Source organism: Hippoglossus hippoglossus, chromosome 10 (assembly GCF_009819705.1).
Source record: "Hippoglossus hippoglossus isolate fHipHip1 chromosome 10, fHipHip1.pri, whole genome shotgun sequence".
Lineage (NCBI taxonomy): Eukaryota > Metazoa > Chordata > Actinopteri > Pleuronectiformes > Pleuronectidae > Hippoglossus > Hippoglossus hippoglossus.
This window is the reverse complement of record NC_047160.1, coordinates 9,785,135-9,809,982: the sequence shown is the minus strand read 5'-3', so window position 1 is coordinate 9,809,982 and position 24,848 is coordinate 9,785,135. Positions and strand designations below refer to the sequence as shown.

The following is a 24,848-nucleotide window of genomic DNA, read 5'->3' as shown; positions in this document are numbered from 1 at the left end:
GTTTGAAAACCTGAGGGATGGGGAGTGATGGAGGGCTGGGGGATAAAAGCAGGTCTCCGAGGAAATAAAGCCAGTGTTGGCTTTAAGCAGAACAGACCTCATAAGACACATAGTGCTTATGCGAGGCAGAGTAGAAGGCCCAGAGGCAGAGACCTGAGGGGAGCAAGCCACAAGGGAGAGACAAGAGACTCGCTCGCTACCACTCTCTCCTCTCTAAGCACGAGTTAGAAACCGTACAAGAGAGGGGAAAGTGAGAATCCGGGAGAGGAAGCAGGGGGGAGAGATAAGAAAGAAAGCAAGAGAGCAGGTTTGAGAAGGGTAGTGGAGACAGAGGGGTTGAGTGTGGAGCCAGACAGAAAGGAGGTGAGGGGGGTAAGGGGGGGGTGAACAGAGAGAAAGAGAAAGTGATGGAAGACAAAGAAAAGCTGCACGGTTGGGAGACTTGAGAGTCTGGGTGTTTTGCTCTTGTTTTTTAATACCATGCTCCAGGTAGGACGGCGTTCCTTCCGAGGGGTCCAGTCTTCGGGCCCGGCGGCCGTGTTTGGAGTTGTTGTGCACAAACATGTTGTCGGAGACGGCCAGGACGTGACCCTCCACGCTCACCGTAGTCGACACAACCACCTGAGGAAAGAGGGAAAACACAGAAATGAGAGCCAGACAATTCAAAAACAATAATTCTCACCTTGATATGAGAGTTTGTATCTTGTGCTGAATTGTTGTGCTAAATAATCCACATATTCTCTTCGGCTTCATCGCTACAAGTTCACCCTTTCACATTTTATATTGTCATTTGATCCAGTGTTGTTATAATTATCTATATATCTTATATTATCTTATTTGTTTTTAATCCTGTATTATATCTTGTATTATTGACAGATTTCATTGCCTGTCATATTTTATCTTATTTTTACTTTATAAAGCACTTTGTTTTGAAAAGTGCCGCATAAATAATGTTTATTATTATTATTATTATTATTATTATTAATAAAGTTATGGGAACTGTTGGACCTTGGTGGCAGCATTTGATCTACTTAGTCTCATTCTAGGTGTTAAAGGTGCATCCACATCATTTATACTGTGAGTGAGTGGGTGATGAATATAAATCATTGGTGGACGTTCTCTATTGAAAATAAATGGGCATCAAGAGTTTCTATTCCGCAATCGGGGGTGTTGACAGGCCGTGTTTTAAACTTAGCATCTTTTTTTCTAGATTTCGTAACTTTTCAGATCCCTTTAGTTACTTAAATCTTTCATTAAAGCACCTTGAAACAAATCTAGAAACTTTTTGGACAAACTGAAGGTACTTTCTGCAGAAGAGACTTGTCAGTATGGCCCTGCAAGCTGGAGGTTGAGCTTAGCCCCTCTGTACAGTATGTGTCCTATTCAGTAGATTCAATTCATTTTCCACTATATGTTCCACTGTGGGCCCATTATGTACTGTGTGCACACAGACGGTTGCCTCGCACCTGAAAACGCCTCATATCCCGAGGGTTCCCTGCGTTCTTCAGGCAGTTCTGGTTACACTTCAGGAAGAACTTGAGGAAGAACCTGCACACACACACACACACACACAAAGAGAAAGAGAGAAACAGATGAGCAACTGAAAAGAGCATTTGTCTACCAGTGAAAGTACAGTGTGAGCCGCCACAATAAAACACAAATAAAACAAATAAATAAAGCAGCCGTGGCAGACGAGGCTCGTACACAACGGCGTCCTCATCCATCAGTGGTTTATGACAAAGGCGGTTTTCTGTGTAAAAACAGCTCCGGGGATATTGAGTGAGATGCTACCTTGTATATATCCATCTCCTGAACTGCTGTCACAGCTCGACCATAAACTCGCACAGGGGTAGACGCAGGACCCCCCCTACCACCCCACCCCACCCTCCTTGCGAGCTCCAGAGCCGCGTGTGACGGAGGTTGCGCTTTACAGCTACCATGCAGCAGCAGCGCGGCGTTGCCGTCCCTTGCCTCCCTCAATCTCAGCGCGAGAGACCACATCAACAGCACCTGCCATGCATTATTAATAGGCTGAGATGGCAAGTATGGCTACCCACATCAATACTTAATGAGGGAGGGAGGGAGGGTCAGGGGAGTAATGGTGGGGGAGTGTGTGTGTGCGTGGTGGGGGTATAGGGTTGTGGTGGTGGGGCGCACCGGAGGCCTGAAAAGCAGAAAAAGGGTTACGGCTGACAATCTATTCCCTGGCCCCGCCCCGAGGCTCGGAGCCCGACAAGTTCTTCTCTGAGTGAAACCGCTGTAACCAGGGTACTGTACATCTCTTCAAACCACCCCACCAACCCCTGCATTGTCTGGGAAAAAAAGAAATAAACTATATCAAATAAACCGCGAAAGTAAACAGGGCCGTGTACAAATAAACAGGAACCCTCAAAAAGAAAAAGGAAAGAAAAGAGAGGGGGGTAAAACTACAACATTTCCGGCCCCCCCCCCCCCCCCCCCCCCTCTCTTCCCTCTCTCCCCTCCTCCTCCCCCTCTTTGAGGTAGCTCAAAGAAGTGCTGACAGCTGAAACTGCTTACAATACAGATCTCCGGCAGCCACAGAGAGAATCACCCCTTTGCTCAGCTTTTCTTTCATATGTCTTATTTTTCTCCCCCCTCTGTTCATTTGTTATGGCTGCGATTCTTGCACTGGCCAGCGCGTTTCAGAGCCAACTGCCTCAGATATAATCATGCACGAGCGGACGCATCTCACACACACACACACACACACACACACACAGAGACATGTCCAGAGAAACACAGTAAGCAGGACAATTGGACAATTGCTTCATCCAGGGGAGAAAAAAAAAGAAAGAGAGAAGACCAGGAGTTGTGTCTCATTTCAAGGGCCGGCCCACTGCTGAGCGCATTACAAGCATCTGATGTAACACAAGAACTCGTGAATTTATCCTTGACAACTTTTAAATGCATGACAGCTGGTTAGTGGTAGACGCTCCTCTCCGACTCAGAGAAGAAAAAGCCTCTTATGATGTGAATAACAAACTGTCTTTCTCTGGTGCTTTCTTTTCTTTTTTCTTCCTTCAGCTTTGTTTGTGTTCTGATTTACGATCTCGCTGGCGCAAGAGGCTCAATCTGAGGGAGGGAGGGTGAAAGAGAAGGAAAGCGATAGGAGAAAGTGATAGAAAGATAGACAGAAGGTAGAGAGCATGTGAAATCGGAAAGCAGAGACAGACCATCCTCCTGTATATTTTAGAAGCTGTAGGCCAATATCTCAATAATTCATGAAGCAGAGAGATGGAGTTTTTTCTCCTTTTTTCTTTTCTTTTTTCTTTTTTTCAGGGGCTGTCGGACCCCACAGGCTGAGGGTCTCCCAACTTTCTTATCTCCTCGAGGTCAGAGAGCAGCCTCGCAGACAGCTGTGGACTACATCCACTTGTCCGACATACACTCCACCTTCCTCGCTGCGCCTCCTGTTTAATTCATCGACTCTGCTCTTTCCCCCAGCTGTCCTTCTCCTTCTCCTCTGAGGTATCCATGATGGATGTATGATGGATAAGTGGAGGGAGGAAAGTTAGGGTCGCCGGAGTCAGGGGTGACCAAATCAGGAGGTTAAATATTAGAGTTTGGAGAGGCAGAAAGGAGGAGGTGATGGGGAGAAAAAGGACAAGTGAGATATTGAGTGGAGGAAGAAGAGGAGGAAGAAGACAGAAAGTCAGCACATCTCCTCCACTGTGCCATATGTCAGCGTGTCCCCTCGATCTCCTGCATGCGTGGATCATCTGATTCATTATTTACACGACTTAAAGGTGTCTGGAGTCAGCCGCACGGAAACGTTACAAAACTGCGGCATGTTGATTCTTCGGTGTCCTGTCTCATCTCCCCAGGAGCGAGGACTGGAGTCATTTCATACATTAACATGGCTCGACAGAGCGTGGTGGTGGCGGTGGCGGTGGTGGGGGAGTGGGTGGGGGCGGTTTGTGCGGGTGTGCGTGTTGATATGCAATTGCAGAGAGATTACCATGGGGATTTATGGATAATCTGATTGACAGCTGACCAGTAAATATGGACAGAAAGATGACAATCGCCTGTAATTCTCTTCATCAGCTCCCTATTATCATGTTTTTAATCAATCAAAAAGCTAATCTAATCTGTTTTCGTCACATATACCCTCATATCCCTGTGACATGAGCTGTTTCTACTAATTATCCATTAACTTTATATGAACATTCATATTGTTTAACCTTCACTATTCCATATTTCTATACGTCCTGGCTCACTTCCTTAATGGCAATCTCTGGACTGATTCTAGCTTTTAGCTTAAAGGATATTGTGATTTGAAGAAAATAATCAAAAGAGCTGCAACACGCCACTTTGTAATCCTATATGTGGATGTTAATCATGATCCTGGACATAATTTCTTCTTTATTTTTCTCCTAAACACATCTTTTTGCATATATTTACAACTAACCCACAATCTTTTCATGTGCCCCCTGGCCACTGCAGCTGCAGTTCAGGTACCCACTGCTCTGTACAACTGCACAGATATTCACTTCAATCCAGTTTTTAAAAAGGCAAACGATTTCTTAAAGAAACTGCAAATAATTTCAGTTGCCAATGCCATAATTCATTAATTTCTATAATGAATTATTTACTGTATGATCATCAACGAGGTCAGGTCCGTATATACGCTGAAGATTCTCAATTTTACGACCTCAGGAGCAACTGTTTACTTTCTAAAAATCACACAAATATTATAAATCAAACAATCAATATAGATATTGATTGTGACATTTTGTTTTTAGAGCCACTGTCTTTAAATTCGACTTTTAAAATGTGGTAATGTGAAACATTTAGATCATTATGTGGTGAGATGTGTTCAAACAAACCTCAGTTTTTCGAACATCTTGGCTCAAGCTTCAAAACATCCACTCTCAGTCTATAGACATCTCTGTCTCCTGGATTGATTCTTACATTGATTCTTCGCTGCCTCCTCTGCCTTTTTTTCCTTGTATATGCGACTCTTGCCGGTTTCCAGCTGTTTTACTGTGCAAACTCCACAGCTACAAATATTATACCAACGCAAATTGCTGCAGCGACCGGATTAAATGAAATAAAACCATTTTGCTCTCACGTAATTACCCCCCCAAATCCGGGAATGGCTGTGGAAGTGAATTTGTGTAAATAACTGCTTGGCCTCTCGCAGCCTCATGGCGTACATTTGTAATGGGCGAAAAAAAAAAGCGAGCGAATAAAAACATGCAGCCGGTCGCCGTGGTAATTTAATGATCTCACACTTTCATCATATCGTAACGGGCATTATTTGTCACTTCGGAGCAATTAAACACAAAATCACCCTCTGTCCATAAAAAAACAAAACAAGGAAAGCAATTATAACACAACTTTTAAGTAATCCCTGTAGCATCTAAATATTATTACTGCAGTGATAAAGATTGTCTATGTGATTAGCAAACAGCAAGGAAGCCTCCGAGGGACAATTCTCTTATATTTTCTAATAATTTTCTTGCATTAGCCACAAATGAGGTAAAGAGTAGTTTCCTTGTCCAATCCAACATGGGTAATTTTAACACTGTGTGCTTTTGTCTTCCTCTGTCGCTCTAGTTTATTCATCATTTCCTTTTGTTTCACGTTGTGCTTTACATCGCCTCATTTCTTTGCTCGTCGCCCCTCCTCTCTCCGCCGCACGCTGTAAAAATGGCAGTGGTTGACGATGCCATAACTCAGCCTTCTCCTCTTCCTCGCCCTCCATCCATTTCTGCTGCACAGATCATCTCCACAAGAAAAGCTCTGTGTCTGGCTCCTAATATGCTTCATGAGGTGTGTAATTCACTGTGCTCCAGAGGGGAGCCATTTGTCTCGGGGGTTAACTAAGTGACACAACAGCACTTCCCCGCGCCTGTTACCACCGTGGGACATGTTGAACTAATCCAGACAGGTATAGAGGAATGGAAGACCCCCGCACTTTCTGCAGTTAAGCATTAAGATTTGTTCCGTAAATCGATCCTCATCAAGTCAGAGGCAGGTTCAAATGAAGTGTAAATATTTGTAAGCAAATATAATGTTACGACAGGAAAGAAAGGAGTGATGAATAGGAGACAAACCTAAAGGCGAAGTCTGGCTCTGACGGAGAATCAAATATCTTCCCCAACCCCTGTTTTGTGTATTTTCTTTTCTTCCCCTTGTGATTCCTTTCTCATTTTCTTTCTTTTTCTCTCTAACTCTTTCTTTCGCTCTTTCCGCCATGCATCACTGACACTTCAACCAGGAGCCTGACTGGCTTGTTTTCATGGTAACCTGTCTCCCTGCCTGTAGTATATGTTTAAGCGTGGACACACACACATGCACATGCGTGCACACACACACACACACACACACACACACACACACACACACACACACACACACACACACACACACACACACACACACACTAATTTAGGGAGATTTATGAGGGGGGCCTTGCACCAGGAGCCACGCAGGCTGACCCCAGGGGTGTAAGGGGGCACTGGGTGGGGGAGGGGCCTGGCTCCACAGGGGGGGACATTAATAATCCACAACCAGGTCTGTCTCTGGGACTGGCCCTGGGCCTCGGACACCAGGCAGTAACAGGCTGCAGTGGCCCACTTTAGATATACTGCAAGAGAGACATCCAGTTTCTCGTGCCATATAATACAAGATAGATAGCTGGATTCGGAGAGAAAGAAACCTCGACTAAAAGAAAAGATAGAACATAGAAGAAAACATGCAGAAACACACAGGAACATGGGGGAAGACGACAAAGAGAAGCACACACAAACACACACACTTCCCTCCATTCCTTTGGAGTGGTACATCTGAAAGTAACAGTGAGCACCTCTTTATTGCCCCCATGTCTATCTTAAGTGTCATGATTTATTCAAATAGAACATCTCAGTGCACTGAAAAATTCATCTCCACCTCGCTCCACGCATCGTCCCATCCTCCTCGTCAGTATCCGCTCGTTGTGTGTGCATGTCATATCAGCCATATTTGCCCCGTCGTTAAATATTTCTTAGAACAAATGGACCCTGGAGGAGGGAGATGGTGGGTCAGGGGGAATCCGCGCTGTGCCTTCGCCGCTCGGGGAGAGGCCCCACTTGGGAGAGATCGCTCCTCGTTTCCCCCGGAGCCGGAGCTCCAAGTCTCAGCTTGGGGACAGAAGTCCCAGAGACACTTAACCAATTGTGTTTCATCCATTTCATCCGAAAAGGATCATTCAAAATTCAACCAAGGATTCGTGCAGGGAGCATTGAAAGACAGGCGATGAGATCTTTGCAGCTTAGGAGGAGCAGCGTTCGACAGCGTTGGAGTAGTGGGTTCGACAACCTGTAGCCTGATAACATTTGGACCTGTGGCCTGGTTTTGCACCAGAGCACCGGGGAGGGAAATACAAATAAACATATGTGTGTGTGTCTATGTGTTTGTGTGTGTATCAAAGCAATGATGAATAAGAGGCTGTCTGGGTGATGGACAAGCTTGGCAGGCAGTGCTGATTGAAACACTTCCTCTGTCGGGCCTGGCCCATTAATCTGATGAAGACAAAGAGAGTGAGAGAGAGAGGTGGAGGGGGGTGGGCTCTGGGCGCTCAAACCATAGGAGTAATGAAGGGTCCTGGTCCCTCTCACCTCTGCGCTGTCCTGCCACGCTGGGACACTCTGCTACCCTGTCCAGTCCAAACCCTGCCCTCGTGGGACTGACCAGTGAATAATGGCCCTGTCACCAGCCTGGGTAGACGCCGCCGCACAGCCTGAGGGTGTGTGTGACCGTGTGTGTGACCGTGTGTGTGTGTGTGACCACTTGCTTATGCCTGCATGCCTCCCCACGCAGTCATTTACCCTAACTGTTCTCCCCTCTACCTCAGCTGAAGACTGATGTATTCATATTGAACAGTGTTGATTTAAGCACATGTTAAACTTAATGCATAATGCATCCACTATATATAGCTTGATAAAGAGCATTGTGTCAACCCGGGACCGGCCCCATACATTGTGGGGATGAATGTGCCGCTTGCAAAAGTTCTTTCTTTTTGTTCCATTTAAGCACCATATTAAATCATAACTGTGACTGTGACTGTACACAGGCTCAAGGTTATGTTTCTAAATGCAGCAGGATCAGAAATCAGAAACTTAATTAGTGTGCCGTGTTTGTTCTCGGGTAAAAAAGTTGTTCCTTCCAATGGGTCTTGAGGGAGGAATATGGAAGCAGAGAACGAGAGAGAGTTTGAAAATATGAGACAGAGAGTGTGTGTGTGTGTGTGACAGGGGAGAGACAGAGGGAGACTGATACTGAACAGAGACGTATGGCTCTCTACAGTTTGTGTTTGTGTGTGTGGATGTGCACGTGTGTTTTGGCCTTGCTTCCCTCTGTGTTTATCAAACATATTACAGCTCCTTCTAGATTCCTCACCTGCACACCCCCAGCCTGCTACATATGGCCCACCAATCACAAAATAAGGAATCATGCATACATTAGCATAGCTAATGGCCTACCCTCTCCATTTAATATGCAAATTTCCTGAAACATTACTGAATGCCGTCTGTTCTAAATGAATAAATTTGAATCGCAATTAGAATAATCCTTTATAATTAATGAAAACTGTCAATTTTGGTTCATAAGTAATTTGATTAAAGTGGTGATGGGACACTTATGAAGTTCATCGGGCTGCAAGGAGTGTGAACGCACACTTGCATGCATGCATGCAAACACACACACACACAAGCCACATGACGACCAACAGCAGGGCCGGGGGCTGCATTATTGATGAAGATGATTAATAAACTTATGAAAGTGGTTGTCACACATGCCAGACCTTTTTATTTTTTTTTAACCCAACACAACTTCTTTCCGACTCCTTTAACGCGGCGGAGAAACAACAGATCAATCACGGCTTTCTGCCACCTGACAGAGAGGGAAAACTGAGGAAGTGATTGAAAAGGTTTCCCGGCCTCGTGGTGCTGTGTCAGTGGCCTGTCTGTCCAGCGCGAGACACTGATGGACTGTCGAGGCAGCGAGAGTGCCACACACACACACATACACACACACATGCCAAGTCATCACAGGGGGGCTGAAACGCTCCTCTGTTGTTCCTCACAGGAGGACGAGGCCTCTCGCTGCCGTTTGTAACACTGCATGAGGAGCATATATTTGAAGAAGAGGGAGGCCGATACAGTGCAACTGTTCATCAACATGCCCTTCTTCACCATTAACTCTCTCATGCTGGGCTATGCTGCTGCTGAAGCGCATAATGGTGTCACTTAAATTAGGGTCACTCAACTGTGGGAAATTGTGTGCTGCATGTGTATCACTTCCACCTTGTATGGTATGTATATGAACGTGAGTGCGCTGGTGTTTGTGCATCAGCCTGAACACGTGTGTGTGTGTGTGTGTGTGTGTGTGTGTGTGTGTGTGTGTGTGTGTGTGTGTGTGTGTGTGTGTGTGTGTGTGTGTGTGAGTGCGTTTGCATGGCTTCAACCCAATAATAATGGTCCAGATAGTGTAGAGCCTCGCAGACTAATTAGCCAAATCACTGAGAAAATAGCAGCTTGCTAATTAATGGGTATTATGGCATTTCAGAAGTCACTGCTCTAATTGGGAGGGAACTGAGTCTCCCCATTTCCATACTGCAGTAATACCGGCTTTATCCGTTCGTCTATCTGTCCGTCTGTCTGCCTACTTGACATGCTTGCTTTTAAACACAATCCTCCGCAGGCACGCGGGGGGACATAATTATCCTGCACGAGCTCATATTTTCAAACATGCATGTACAGGATGCATACATACAGGGCCAAGTTTGGCACACGAACAAAAGCACTTTAACCACGAGGAGGATCACTCGGCAAAACATTCCCCTCACCTCTGACCCATTGTCTTCCTCATTTATTCTAATTGAATAGCTTTTTATTGCTGCAAGAGGAAAATAGTCATGATGCAAGTGAATTGGTGAGTAATACAATCCATCTGAATAATTCCCCCACTTTATTTTGTATGTGTGTGTGTGTTTGTTTCTCCGACCAGCCGTCTGATACACAATGCATACATGCATATCCCCTATAGGTTCCTCTTAACCCTATCAGACGGTAGGGACAATCAAAATAGATTTGCATTCAAATGCCACATGCTCGCTATCAAATATCAAATCAAGCCGGAGTCGCTGAGACAGACGGACAGTCACCTCCTCCGCCTCCCCCCCTTGCCCCTCCCTCCTTCCCCCTTTTCTCCTCAGGGTCCCAGGGACTCCCATTCTCACCCGGACAAGCTCTATCGAGGAGTGACAGGCCGCGGCCGGTGGCTTGATTGACAGCCTGTTGATGCTTCTCTCCCCACCACGTGCACACACACACACACACACACATACATACACAATGCTCTCCTAAACTACACTTTACCCCCCACCACCACCTCCCCCTGCCCGTGCGCTGGTCTGGGTGTCTGTGATAGCCGCTGGGTTAGTGCCCCGCAGGCTGCACAGCACTATACATACAAATCACAGTGTGTCAGTCTTGTGAATGGGCCCATTTTGACTTTGTCGTTGTAAAGTCAGGCCCCCCTTGAAGCGGGCTACGTCTGTATCCTGCCTCTTTTTTGTTTTTTTAACTCATTCACGCAGGGAGATGCATGATGGAAGTTATACAAAGGGACAAGTGGTTTAAGTATGGACGCGCGTAGACACACATGCAAAGAAACACTGGGAAAAATGGCCAACTTAAATGTGGTGCTAATGGGCAGCACCTCACAGGAGCAGGGTATAAATACATCAACAACAACACGGCCGCGTAGACGCTGCAGCACACACTCACACACGCGCACACACACACCACAACAACCAAGACCTGGGGCCTAATCTCACACACTCAGCTCGTACACCTGGTTAATGTTAAGAGGGCAGTTATAGTCAATTACATTCCCATATAACGCATAAACCTCCACCCTGCCTCTGCCTGGAGAGTAATTGAAAACAGGCGCAGAACAGCAACCGGGGTCCAGGCAAAAAGTCAACTTCCCAACCCTTGACTTTCTCATTCACTACATACGTGCCGTCTTCCCGTTCAATATTCTGGTGTCCTAGGGGTAAACGTGGGGGGGGGGGGGGGGGGGGGGGGGGGGGGAAAGGGGGTGAGGTTGCCATTTGGATATAAGGCTGCGAAAAGAGCAGGGAGGATATGCAGTCCTATATGAGGAAGACAAAAGGAGTGGGACGAGAGGGACGGCGAGGGGCTTTGTCTCCCACAGGTGAGGTCCAAGGAAGGAGGAGCGGTTTAGGGTCGGGGGTGAGAGGGGTGGCAGACTGGGGGTGGTGGCGCTGTTACGTGTGGGGGAGTTAAGGAGGGTGGGGGGGGACAGCGGTTGTAAGTAGGAGTTGGAGACTGACAGGTGACATTACCCTGCGTCATGGCTGGAGGGACAGAGGGACAGAGGGCGCGATGGTTATCCAGGCAGAGAAATGTCAGCGTCCAGACACCGCTGTGACACACACACACACACGCACGCACGGACACACACACACACACGCACAAAGATCTGGGACAAAGGAGTCTGGAGTCTTTGAGAGTGAAAAAGGCTGGCTACAGTGGGCAGATGAAGAGATTACATGCTCTCCATTTAAAAAAGGAGGGGATGAGAATAAAAAAGAGAGAAAGCAGAAGAAAAGGTGAAGAGAGACTGACCACACTATTACGAGTCAACAACCTTGCATTTATTCATATTGTCTGCTTTCTAAACATGAGCCCCCCCCCCCACGTCCTGTCGCCCAGTTCCTTCTCCACATTTGTCCCTTTTTCCGATCTGCTCTCTGGCGTTTTTCATTACAGCCTATATAACCTCATTTTTTTGGCAAAGCTTATAAAATGTCCATATTGCTGCTCATTCAACCTCATTGATTTAGTGTTTGGTTAAATATTCACGACTGTGGATGCAATTAACATGCTGTTAATGAATAATTGATCGCATCTTAAGCGGCCATAAAACTCATGCATATTAATTATTGAAACAGGAAATATATAGAAAAAAAACAACCTTCCTTGTTTTGCCTCAATCAACCTTCTTTCATTTTTGGTTCTTAAATCAGGAAGGCATGCTGAGTGTGTGTGTGTGAGAGAGGGAGAGAGTGTGTGTGTGTAAGTGCTATGAACACTATGCAAATGCCTCCCATAAACACCGCTTTAACAGCTCTTATATGCATTTAGCCGCCTTTTGAGTACATCCATTTTGCTCGTACGTACATCTCCGGGTGCGTGTGTCTGTGTGTCGAGCGGCTTGGCGCGATGATGTGCGGGTGAGCGTTGTTTTGACAGCCTCCGTGTGACAGTGGCAGTCGCTGCCTGTTTTGAGAGGCAAGTGTTTACCAGGAGTGAACACAACAAAAAAACAAATCCAGCGAACACGGGGAGGCTTGTCAGTGCGAGACTGGAGATCAGTCAGCCAACAATAAGCCTCCCTCTCCCACTGTGCCTCTGCTGGTGTATGGTTATAGGCTGATGTCGCCCCTGGCACCTCCCTGGGCCCTGGTGTGTGGAGAACACTGGTGTAGAGAGCGAGTTGTGGAGGGGGGCGGGAGTCGGCCTCAGTGTGCCTGGCTTTAAAGCTGTGGTGCACCTGTGGTCAGGTGTGTGTGCATGACAGCAAACACTGTGTGTTTGTGCACAGTTTGGGTTGTGGGGGTTACTTCATTATCCCTACATCCTGCACTCCTAAACCACTCTAAAATGTCTTGATATGAAAAATACATCCCAGGAGCAGCCTCATGCTCCAGGAAAACACCAATTCACATCGTCGCTTGTTATTTATTTAGCACACGAAAAGCTCTTGGAGGTGTGTGTGTGTGTGTGTGCGTTACCCCCCTTTATACCTCCCTCTCCGGAACCTAACTAACTACTTGGTGATGTCGGTGCCTCGGAGCTAAAAGTGACAAGCCGTCAATTGTGTTCCAATATTAACCCCCTCTCAATGTCTGCCTGCCCGTCTTCTCCTCTGTGATGTTAGCTTGATCAAAGACACGGCACTTTGGTAAAAATAACCAAGGGAGAGTGAGATGGAGGACACCATGCTGCTTACAGACGGATGAACGACGGACAGAGTTTCAGAAAAACACTATCCCCCTCTTCTTTCCCTTTCTTTGTCTCTCCTTCTTCACTCTTTCTCATTATCTTCCTCTCTTGAGGAGGCAACTCCAGGCTTTGGCTGAGCATGATTCAGTATCTTCTATATGGAGCCAGGTGGTAAGTAGTAGTTCATGGAGTGTGTAGGGATACTATTTTATGGGGAGGGGGAATGTACTGTATATGCTGAAGCTTTTAATATGGAGAGGAAGAAGGTGCTTGCCAACACTTCTTTTTCTCCCTGTATTTTGTCCCTACTACTCTAAAGAGAGATGAGATAAGCGATGGGCGGGGGATAAAAAGAGAAGAGCCGACCACCACGAGAGACAGAATATGATAGAAAGATGCCCCGTGTCTGCGTTTCATCTTATCTTAACAGGTTCACCTAGCGGTGAAATTCCTCAAACGCACCTTCAGTCATCAGCAAGGGGTGGGGGGGCTGACGGGAGAGGGACGGAGAGAAAAAGAGAGGACAGAAGGAAGGTATACACACACACACACACACATATACAGTATATGAAGAGAGAGGGAGAGATGTGAGGTGGATCTCTGTGGCTAATTCTCTGGGTGTGGGAAAGCAGAGCACCTAACACAGGTTGGCCTGGTTTCAGTAATGAGTTTGATTCTTCTCGCTGCCTCCTGAGTCTCACTGGGGACCAAGACTGCATAATAACATCCTCCCCACACACACACACACACACACACACACACACACACACACACACACACACGCACAAACAGGTCTATGGGGAGCTAATTATTCTCACCTGTGTTAATTATTGCTGTAAGCCAATCAGCGGACTCTGTGCTAATTAGGCAGTGTTAGGTCTGATTAGTGTTTTGCAGCAGGCCCACTCAAACTGTTATCTACCATACTAGTCCCCTCAGGCGAGAGAGGAGAACAGGTGGATGCTTGCCCGGTGTGTGTCTGTGTGTGTGTGTGCGTGCACTCATGCTTAATAATAAATAACTGAAGGACAGCCGCCTGAATTCATAATTAAACAAAGTCTCAAATCAGTTTCTTTGCGAATAAAACTTAAACAAAACAACACATGCCATTAATTCAACTGGTCCGTGTTCTCCGAGTTGAATTGGCTCTGGTTAGGGGGTTATTTCTTTTATCTGGACAAACAGCCCCTGTGCCCTTTTAGTTAATGAGGGCTGATCCCGGATCAGCTATGTCACTAATGGCTCCTTTTTGCCAGGATAACCCTTCGGATTGATCTGCACATCACACATGCAACCCCTGTCCTGACCCGTGAGTGCTATCTCTGTGTTCAGCAGAGAAACTGAGATGCTCAAAAAAATGAAAAGAAAGGCAGGGAAGAAGGGAGTGGTTGAAGAGTAAATGGAGGGTTTGTGGGGAATCTCCCAGCTGAAAAGAATGAAGGGAAAAAAGACGAAAAAGGGGGAAAAAAAGAGGAGCAAGGATGAGAGGAAGAAGAAGGGGGAAGAGAAAAGGAGAAGGAGGAGGCTGGAGGAAACCTTCCTCTTATGACACGATTGATTTTCTTTCAGAGGCTTGAGCCTGTCACTACTGAACACTTGGTCCCCCTACACTCCTACACACACACACACACACACACACACACACACACACACACACACACACACACACACACACACACACACACACACACACACACACACACACACACACACACACACACACACACACAAACACAAACTTCATGCCCTGACCTCCACGTGTGCCTGCTGGTCCATACTGGGTCTAATGACACCAGGGCCTCCCACAGATCAATACTAAGCTGTCACTCAGCTGGCAAGCACACACACACACACACACACACACACACACACACACACACACACACACACACACACACACACACACACACACACGCAAAGCAGGGTATGCGTCTGCACATTTGTGTATGCTAGAAGCGATGTTTTCTACAACCTCAGCAGATGCCCCAACACCCCCAACCCACTACCCCACCCCACACACACACACACACTCTCACACACACACACACACACACACACACACACACACACACACACACACACACACACACACACACACACACACACACACACACACACACACACACACACACACACACACACACACTGGACCAAAGCCATATTCTCGCTCCTCAGCCGTTTTCTCACCATCCTGCTCCCTGCAGAGTCTGGGACCTGATGTAATATTGATGAGCGAGGATGGAGGCTCTATAAAAAGTGATAGGTCCTTGTGATTTTAAATTATAAATTGTTATTGATTTAATGTCCATGTCCCCACACACACGGATGCACACACACATAAAAGACACACAGGAGAGGAGAGGAGTCATTTTATTTCCTCCTCTTGACTAAGTTACTCCACGTCATTCACCGCCATCTCTTCCTGTTTCTTTTCTTCTCTCCATCCCCCCCCCTCCCTCCTCCCTTTTCCCTCTCCTCCTCCTCCTCAACGATCTCAAGCACCCATCCGCCTCTCTCCACACACATCTCAAGTGCCACTTAGAAAACCAGACTCGGGCTTGAGCCAGAACACTGAACCGCTCTCAGTGGTTCAGTGTTATGTGTGTGTGAATTTTTGGGGCCTTAGAGTCAAGATCACAGAAAAACAAACAATAGAAAAAAAGAAAGAAAAAAAACCCCCTCGCCACACACTCTCTTTTAATTCTGGACAAACACGATAATTTACGTCCAACTAAAAATCCGTCGCTTGATTGTGAAAAAAGCTGGAGCTAAAAAACATTTGTTTGTCTCTGTTAAATCACTAATTATAGCCTGGCACAACACAGGGCAGATGCAGGCTAATTCACCATTAGGCCGTTTGGTGTTTATTAAACTTTTATAATGTGATCACTCTGATAACGGCACAATTGTTTCCCTGGGCGTGTGTGATTATACAGTTGTACCCCTCTGTCCCCTTGTAATGGCTCCCACTGTGTGCATGTGTGTGTTAATCCATATGTGTGTGTGTGTGTCTTGCGGAGTAGTGTTTTCCATTTCTCATTAGAGTGGCACAGACTCCTGCTGCAGGGTCAATGGAGGGGGGAGACGCTGTGTGTGTGTGTGTGTGTGTATCTGTTTGAAGGGGAGTGGGGTGGTAATGAGCGCAGGAACATAATACTACGGCGTCCATTAATGCTCTGAGGCAGTGACATTAGGCATACTTAACTAATAGAGCCAGTCTCTGCAATTACCCACTGTTATCTCTGCAGCTTTCGAGGGGAACCGGCTTTAATAAATGTTTGTAGTAATGTGATAAATGCCAGGTTTGCTCATTTGTAATCTACACTGCGGGACAAGGGGGAAGCGGGCGGATCTAATTGTTTTCCTCTGGATTTGAGAATGTGGTTGAGTTCAGAGAAGTCCTCTGTAGACAGAAGAGAAATGATTTCCTTTTCAGAACATTTTCCTCCAGGTACATCTCTCTCTATCTCTCTGTTGTCTGTCTGCCCATCTCTCCGAGTCTTCTCTCTCAGCTCTCAGTGGGGTACTGTTACAACTCTCCTCCTGTCAAACCGAGAGAAGCAGTCCATACCCGACGCTCGCCGTCACCGCTTTGCCTCCTATTTTTTTTTTTTCCTTTCTCTCCTCTCATGTCTCTTTCATCCCGGCCCACATCAGAGGCGCGGGCGTGATTTTGTGTGTAAACATCTTGTCATGCTAACACAGGCGTCATGACAGAACAGAGATGCGCTTCATTAACGGCGCGCTTGGAAGTTTGTCTTTGTGTTTGAACACGTGCGTGTGTGGGCTATATGTCGTACCGTGAGCGTGTGTGTGTGTGTGTGTAAGAGAGTGCATTTTCTAGGGTCAGTGGCAGATAACTGGAGGAGATGGAGAGTTTAAGATCAGGTACAATCCTGCAAAAGCAAAGTTTATACCGTCTCCACGTTATTCGTTCTTGCAAACTCCTCTGAAAATCCACCAAAAAGAAAAACTGTCAGTTAACAAGCAAGTAATCACTTGTTACAGCATGTGCGCTAACAATTTCTCCTTGTCGCACACCCTCACTCTTTTTTGGCAGTAAATCTTGCCTGTTTGTGTGAAGACAATAGCCAAGAGGAAGAGTGAGAGGGAGTAGTGTGTAGCGAGAGAGCGAGAGAGAGAGAGAGAGAGAGAGAGAGAGAGAGAGGGTACAGGAGGGAGGCAGAGGAGAAAGCTGCGCTGTTAATTGTTTTCCAGAAAAAGGTTGCGAAGGTCTACGCATTTGAACTGAATGTCACCTCATGTAAATCACAGCTACCATGTTGGAGAAGCCAATAACCGGGATAATTAGCGTGACTCTCCCCGCGCCGCATACGCAGAGTTCGAGGGAGAACGCGGTGCCGAGGAAAGAGCGTTCAAACGTGAGGGGGGAAGATTCCAAGTGTGATTAACCGAAAAAACCTCCAGAGTTAAATCTGGAGTTTTGAGTGGGAGGACCAAAAGAGAAAAAAAGACACATAGACAGAGGGGCAGAGAGAGGAGAAAGGAGAAGAAGAAGAGGAGGAGGAAGAAGAGGAGGAGGAGGAGGAGGAGGAAGAAGAAGAAGAAGAGAGACAGATGGATGGAGAAAATCAGAGAGGCAAACACGGGAGGGAAAGGAAACGAGTGAACATTCTTCTCAGCGAGGTCAAGCCGCTCTGCAAACAAACAAACAACGTGAGCCGCACACACACAAAGGGGGTGAGGCGGTGTAAAACAACAAAGTGTCTCCGTCGATTGCCTACGCCTTACTTTGTCTCCCCTCGTCACTTACATAAACACAAACACGGGCCTTTAAATCCAGCTCGGCTTTTTGAAGTGAAACAGTGACATGTGCTTGGGTCTCATTTGCTGATGATTAATGCAAAGTAAAAAAGAATATATTAGGAGTGTGAGAATATATTGTCCCTTTGATCGAACAATGCTGTTGACCATAATTGTCTGCGTGTTGACGTCCCTGCTTTACTTTTTAATTACGGCAGAGATGCTTCCCTTGAAGATCTGCTTTCGTCTCTTAATGCTACAGCTCAAATTAGTCAAGCTCAATGTCACAATATTCATATATAAGAAAAACGTTCACCTTGGAAATGGTGATGTACTTACAGATAGTACTAACTATTGTGCTAGGGGTTTCACTGACTACTCGACAACCGATCAAACCACCAGTCGACACTGTGAATTGTTGAAGACCAGTCTTTCATCTGCGGTCTTAGCACGAAGCATTAGGGGCAGTGGCAATGCATGTACAGCAGATATGCGGCAGGGGGTGCTGCTGAAGTAGTTGACAAGTTATAGGCCCAGTTGTCCGTTATGCTCGGAGACATACTTGCTTTTAACTGCGCGTACGCATCACACCTGCCTCGCGTATCCTGCGTCTGTTTGCAGCTTCGGTTGGGCACATCCTCAGAAATTAACGCGACGATTCCACGAGATGCAGTACGTACGGGGAACAGTAGGGAGCGATGTAGGGGCAGTATAAGACCTCTACAAAATCCAAATTCGAGTTTTGTGATGTGCACCCAAGATGCAGCCGGTTGTCTACGCAAACGCATAGCTGAACAACAAGTATAACCGGAGAGAAACATGGCAGATTCAGATTGACATTTAAATCGACTAGTAAGCTACTTTTTGGGAATAGTCGACAACTACTACAATTCTGTAGTTGGCATATAACACAAGGTGCCAGGGTATGGGTGTTTTCCTGTGGTTTTAAGGAAACCAAAACCTGATGTAAAGTTGAGTAGCCTATTCAGAACTTCTTAAAAAGGATCACTTCTGTGTCGCAGAGACCCACCGCTACAATCACACTCCATATCTCTCCCTCCCTGTCTCCTCTCTATGGCGAGCAGGTTTTCCTTCCATTGTGGCGTGTGAAACTGAGAACGCCGCTCAGAGCGCCCGGCCAGCGATCCATTCTTCCTGGACAGATTGATGGAAAACAATCAACAGACTATACACCTCGCTCGGGCACAGCGGGTCACCGGCACTCATCCTGGACACCTGGACTTAACATCCTGGGCCACGGCGCTGAGGTAAAGTGCCAGAAGAGGAGGCTGGGGAGGGAAACGGGATGGGAGGAAGTGAGACGCCGGCCATTGGGGTGGGGGGTACATATGGAGCGGGCAAGAAGCATACAGTCTGCGATCTCACTTAGCAGAAGATAATCAGTAAACAATGAATAATCAGTGAGGTCTGAGAAAGCGATACTGCTGGATGACACAGTGGCTCAGCGGCCTGCTGGGACAGGACGCCTGAGTATCCTTCAGCGGAGAGCGTGCTGCTGGTGTGTCTATTCAATTACGAGCAGCAGCACAGGCAGCCGCGTAGCACATTGGCTATGAGAGAGCACTTAGTGGACCCTGCGCAAGACTGTCCACACACATCAGAGCATTGAGAAAACAAAGCCCTGCTCCTGCTTAACACACACACACACACACATAACCATGCATGTCCAAATGTATAGCATCACACTGAGAGGCGCACACACTCATGCTCTTCACGCCTCATTTGAAAAGCAAATTGAGCGCATCTTCTGGGGCGAGTCGCGGACTAAATCCTGGAAAACGTCGCTCCTTTCTCACTCGCAGCACCGCACATGTTCACACGTCACACATGAGAGCTTTCATATGGTAAATATATCTTCACTCTATTTAACTCCCCTTCTATCTCTATCTCTCGCTCTGTGTCCTGCAATTTCCAACACCGAGAAATGTCTTAAATAGCTCTCAGCGAAGTAGGACGCTACTCATTTGGGTCAGCTCTGGTCGGCCGAAACCCTTCATTCTGGGGCAGAACAAACACTGACACAAAGGCAGAGGGGACGGCCAAGGAGAGCGGCCGTGCAGGTCAAGCGGGGAATGTTGAGCAGTAATGACAAAGCAGTTTACAGAGAAAATAGAGCTACAACTGGGCTATTTACAGTAGCCGCAGCCAAAAAACTCCCTATGCCATGAAAGCCAGAACTTTCCCCTGTAACGACATTTGTAAATTACATTTTATACGTCCTAATAAACAGACTGCTACCTGCATTCAGCTGGTGAGCATGAGTAAGTACCTATAAAGTGTGATGGCAGCTCTATTTTAGTTTAATGGGGGAAAGAATTAAACAATGCAACACACAGACAAACTTGAGCATTAAAAAAAAAAAAAAACGTATTTACAGTGTGTTTCTCATTGTTTCCTCCACCGCAAAACAAAAACAGCTTGTGTTAATTTGATATTTCATACTGGGATAAACAAACTCAGGTATACACTGTTTTTTTTGTATTGTGGGGTGTTCACAAATGAAAGCGAGCCAGTTGTTGGTGGGGGTGAGAGTGCTGAAGGTCTGGATGAGAGAGAAAGAGGCAGCGCTGTTTTAGAGGCTCCTCGACCTCAAAACTCCCTGCTGTCAATCAGCACAGCAGTCCATCCCCTGGGGCCGCGCTTTCCTCCAACCCTGGGGGTGGGTGGGGGGTCCCACCGCAGGGGGAAAAAAAGAACACAACCAAACAGATGCAGAGAGTTGCAGGTCAATGTGTGAGGGTGTGTATTATATTTTTGCACGCCTGTGGAGTGTCAGGCCTGCGCATGCGTGCATCTGCATGTGTATTTGTGTACGAGTTTATCTGGGGGTGAGACCTGCATCTGTGTGTGTGCATGTGTGTGTGCAGATTTGTGAGGCAGCCAGCACCTGAGGGAGGGGAGTTCTGCCTGCATATCGATGAGCCAGCAACTCTGCCTCTTTGCCCCTGAGCCCTGCATAAACCCCACAACCAGCTCAGGGCCTGGTCCTTTTCAAAAGCCTCTCATAACATCTAATACAGTTGTCCCTCCTAAGACTGCACAAAAAGAAACAGCACATCAAGAAGAAAACTCAATGCGTGAAGAGGAGGGGGACCTTCTGAAAATCCCGGCACATTCTCTCCTCCCAAAACAAGCTGAGGGAAGATCATATCAATTAATAAAGATGCAGAGCAGCTACTGTAATCCACCACATGAGCAACATTATAGAGCGCAACAGTGACCACCACCTTTAGAGCAGCGTTGGATCCGTAAGTTAATTTCCCATTCGTTTTCTCCATTGACGTTTCAAAAAATGTAAACATAAAAGAGCGTAAAACCAGGAAGACCAACTACGAAATGAGTCGCGACCATAAAACATTTGAGGTGGAGCAAAAAAAAAAAGGGCAAAGGTACAAGACTGTGCACATAATTATGTTAAGAGTGAAGGAACTACGCATCCCATAAACAATTGCGAACGACATCCAGCAAGCTTCTTCTTGAATATAGCATTTCATATTGTGTATAGCATGGTAATCTACTATAGTAATGCAGAACACTCCGATTGTAGCCAAACGTAGCCGATCACAGCCGACATGATTTTTGCAGTTGTGGTAAACATTTCCATGGTAACATGAAGCTCCACTAATCAGAGATGTTGCTATTACACCTGAGGATTGTGGGTAGTAAATACTAAAACACAATCGATATCATACTTGTGGCTTCAACAGGAGCATTTAACATTGTTTCACAATCTCGTAGCTCGTGGTTAGACTACCTAGGATGGTTAAAATATTGTGGCTGACAGTCAAAATCTCTATTCAGAAAATGAAGGGGATTTCTAATTTTGGAACCACGCTGATGAGCTCCATCCTTCTCAGGATGTCGTGACTCAGTTTCTGGCTTCTCTTTGTCTTAGAGGGAAATATCAAGCTAGTGATTGGCGGAACAACAGGAAATTCAGCCGTGAAAAAAAGGTAAATAGAGGAGGGAGGGTGAACCCTGCGTAAAATAAAACATTTGCAAGATAAGCAAATAATGAAGACCTCAGTGGTTAGAAACCAGTAGATCAGAGCTGATTACAGTCAGAGGGATGAAGGATAACTGCACTGCAAGTGTGCTTTCACCTTGTCACCATAACACAGTCATGGATCTGAAAGTGAAACTGCAGTGAGGGGACGGAAGGCGCTGCCAGTAAACCACATTAGCATCAAATGCAAATGAGAAAGGAGGCTAATGGCTGGACAGGTGCAGACTGGGCCTCTAAATGGCACACACATATACATGTTTTTTTTCTCTCTCTCTCTCTCTCTCTCTCTCTCTCTCTCTCTCTCTCTCTCTCTCTCTCTCTCTCTCACACACACACAAACACATGTGCATATACACAAGCGCACACACATATGAGATGGATGAATTAAACATGGGTGGGCTCGGCTTGGGGGGCTGGCAGCACTGACATAAAGTCAATGACATACATTATTCACTAGCACACGTTAGCCAAGCCAAGACAACACATGACCTCTCACCCCAGGAAGTGCATCTAAACATAACTACCAAAACAATGATGGGGTTCCCCACTAGAAACAGAGACAAAGAGTTGGAGAGTGACAAGCAAGAAATACTTTGGCTTGAAAAATGCAACAATCCTCAAAACACAGGGAGAGACGTTTATTTTTTTCTGTCCAGATGTGTCGGGTGATGACCCAGGTGCAGACCAGAAGCAGCTGAGACGTGAACCAAAAACCATGAAGCGTGCTTCTGGTCCACAAGTGCTAACTACCCACCATGAAGCTGAGACTTCGTTCCACTCTGCTCGCAGAACAGGAAGCCGTCGGCCATGACATCATCCTCCCCGGGAGGAGCACTTCCTGCCCGACATTCTTCACTCAAGACACACACACACTCGCCAGGAAGTGGCCTCTATCAACACACACACACTCCTGGGGAAATAACCAACATCGACGCGGATACACAAGCACAGACACGGCATGCGAGGAAATGGGCCACATCAACAGCGGGCTGCGAGGAGTGTGTGCAAACACAAACACACACTCAAAAACAGCAATAAACCTGAAATAACATTGTGTGCATGTAAATTCAACCCCACCGCCGCACCACTCCCCTCGCTGTGACTGGAAATGGGGATCATGGGATATGCAGAGCGAACCCAGCGGATCCTTATCTCTGGTAACACAGAGTCTCTCTCCCCCTCCTCCAGAGAGGCTCTCCCTGCCTGCGGGGACACCCTGTGGCAGGCCTGGGGGAACTGGACGGGCAGGAAAGGGACACAGGACACAGGTGGTGGTAGGACACACAGGGCCGCAGGGACAGTCATACCCCCAAAGCGAGCAAGGCCGAGAGATTAGTCCACAATTACATGGATGAAAATTAACAACAGCAGTTCTGTGTCAGAGGGGAGGGGCGCAGATTTAAGAGGGGCTATGTGGAGAGACAGCAAAGGTGTAACATGGGTGAGAGGGAAACGTGTTTGTGATTTGAGGCCCATCTAGGCACATGATAGGCTGACTGGCAGTGGCTGCATATGATTAACCCCACCCTAACCAGGACTGCGAAGAGAGGTGGAAGTGGAGGTGGGGGGGTTAAGGGCTCCCCTCATATTATGCTGCCGCTGTAAGAGGCTAAAGTGGACCACACATGCTTCCCTGGGGGATGACACGGAGAGGCACATGGGAGCCTCTCACTTCTCAGCTGCACAACCCCCCCCCCCCCCCACCCTACACAGTGTCGAGCACAGACGCAACATGTCCCGACAGGGTCCCTCTGAAGTTCCCAAAACACTCACCACCTCCGAGATTCAATGCGCTGTCTTCATCTCCGGCACGAGCTGATTCACATCAGATGGGCTTTGAAACTCATCTGAGACGGTCGGAGATGACAGCAACTCTTGTGAAACTGAACGCTGCCTCGGCCGCTAACAGGCCTCAACCAAAACATATCGCGGAGGGATGTTTCTTTCAACTCGAGTAAAAATCTAAGTCATCCCTAAGTGCTTTTCCGCTCATCGTGGCCTAAACAAACGCTCCATAATTAAAATCGGAATCACGTCGCTCCACGTCGGTGCTTTAAAGCCCAAACAAATTCTCTTTTCAACAGGAGGCGAGATGCACACAGCGGTGAGGGAGTGAGATCCTCCCGGAGAGCGAGTACAGTACCCAGAGCGCCGCTGATTCCACACCGTACCAAATTTGTTCTCCTAACAATCAAATAAGTTCCTCATTAGCTGACTTTATTTTTCCTCGTTCCTGCGGTTTTGCTGCAGTGGCCTGTTTCTCCCGTCTTTAACGAGAGAGAGCTAATTAGGCAATCAGACCCATTACTCTTCCAGAAGAGTTAGAGCTAGCCCGGGCTAATTAGGGCTGTAAAATCTAATCATCTCTGTGAAACAGCAGAGGGCTAACGAGCCCTTATTTAACGAACTAAATAACTTCAAGGGTGGAAAGGGGCCGAGTGCTGATGATATTTCTTTATGAATTTGAAGGAGGGAAACTCGTGGTAATTGAGTCAGTTTCAGCCTCACAGTTGTTTGTTTGTGTATGAATCTCTGATTATTACAACTGCCAAGAATATAGTGGTACTAAACGAGCAAACGTATAAACCCTCCTCTCCTTATACCCCTTCACACCCCCCCCCCCCAACCCCCCACCACTCTTTAAAACAAGCTACCTACCCCCACAACCACTCTCCTCTCACCTGACCTATTTTCGTGTCCAGAAGAGAGCGCTCGCTGGAGAGGAAAACTGAGATATGTTGCTGTTGTTTTTCCTCCCCCCCCTGTTCTAATTTGTTGTTCGTTAATGCTGCCCTCACACCTGAGCCACGAGGGCGCCGGGGGAATACCGCCAGCGAGCGGCCACAACACATGCTCAGTGTGGGAAAGAAAGCTGTTTGCGGCAGCCTGTTTCACCAAGGTGGCTCCGCTCAAAAAGTGCGGGACAACTGCGAGGGAGAAAGTTTACCCAGTGCCCCCCCCCCCCCGAAAAGACGGAGCGATGGAGGGGCACAGATGAGAAATTCAACAAGTATGCA

At 47.0% G+C, this 24,848-nt stretch overlaps 1 protein-coding gene across 7 annotated transcripts in view; it reads right to left on the bottom strand.

The window, feature by feature from the left end:
- Positions 1 to 24,848, bottom strand: part of ebf1a (EBF transcription factor 1a) — a 59,332-nt gene that overhangs the window by 26,194 nt on the left and 8,290 nt on the right. For all 7 annotated transcript variants that reach the window (XM_034598192.1, XM_034598194.1, XM_034598193.1 and 4 more), the window contains exons 7-8: positions 1,467 to 1,548; positions 480 to 621 (exon numbers count right to left, since the gene is read on the bottom strand). In XM_034598192.1, coding sequence (XP_034454083.1) covers positions 480 to 621; positions 1,467 to 1,548 — 224 coding nt within the window. The remainder of the gene's footprint in view (positions 1 to 479; positions 622 to 1,466; positions 1,549 to 24,848) is intronic.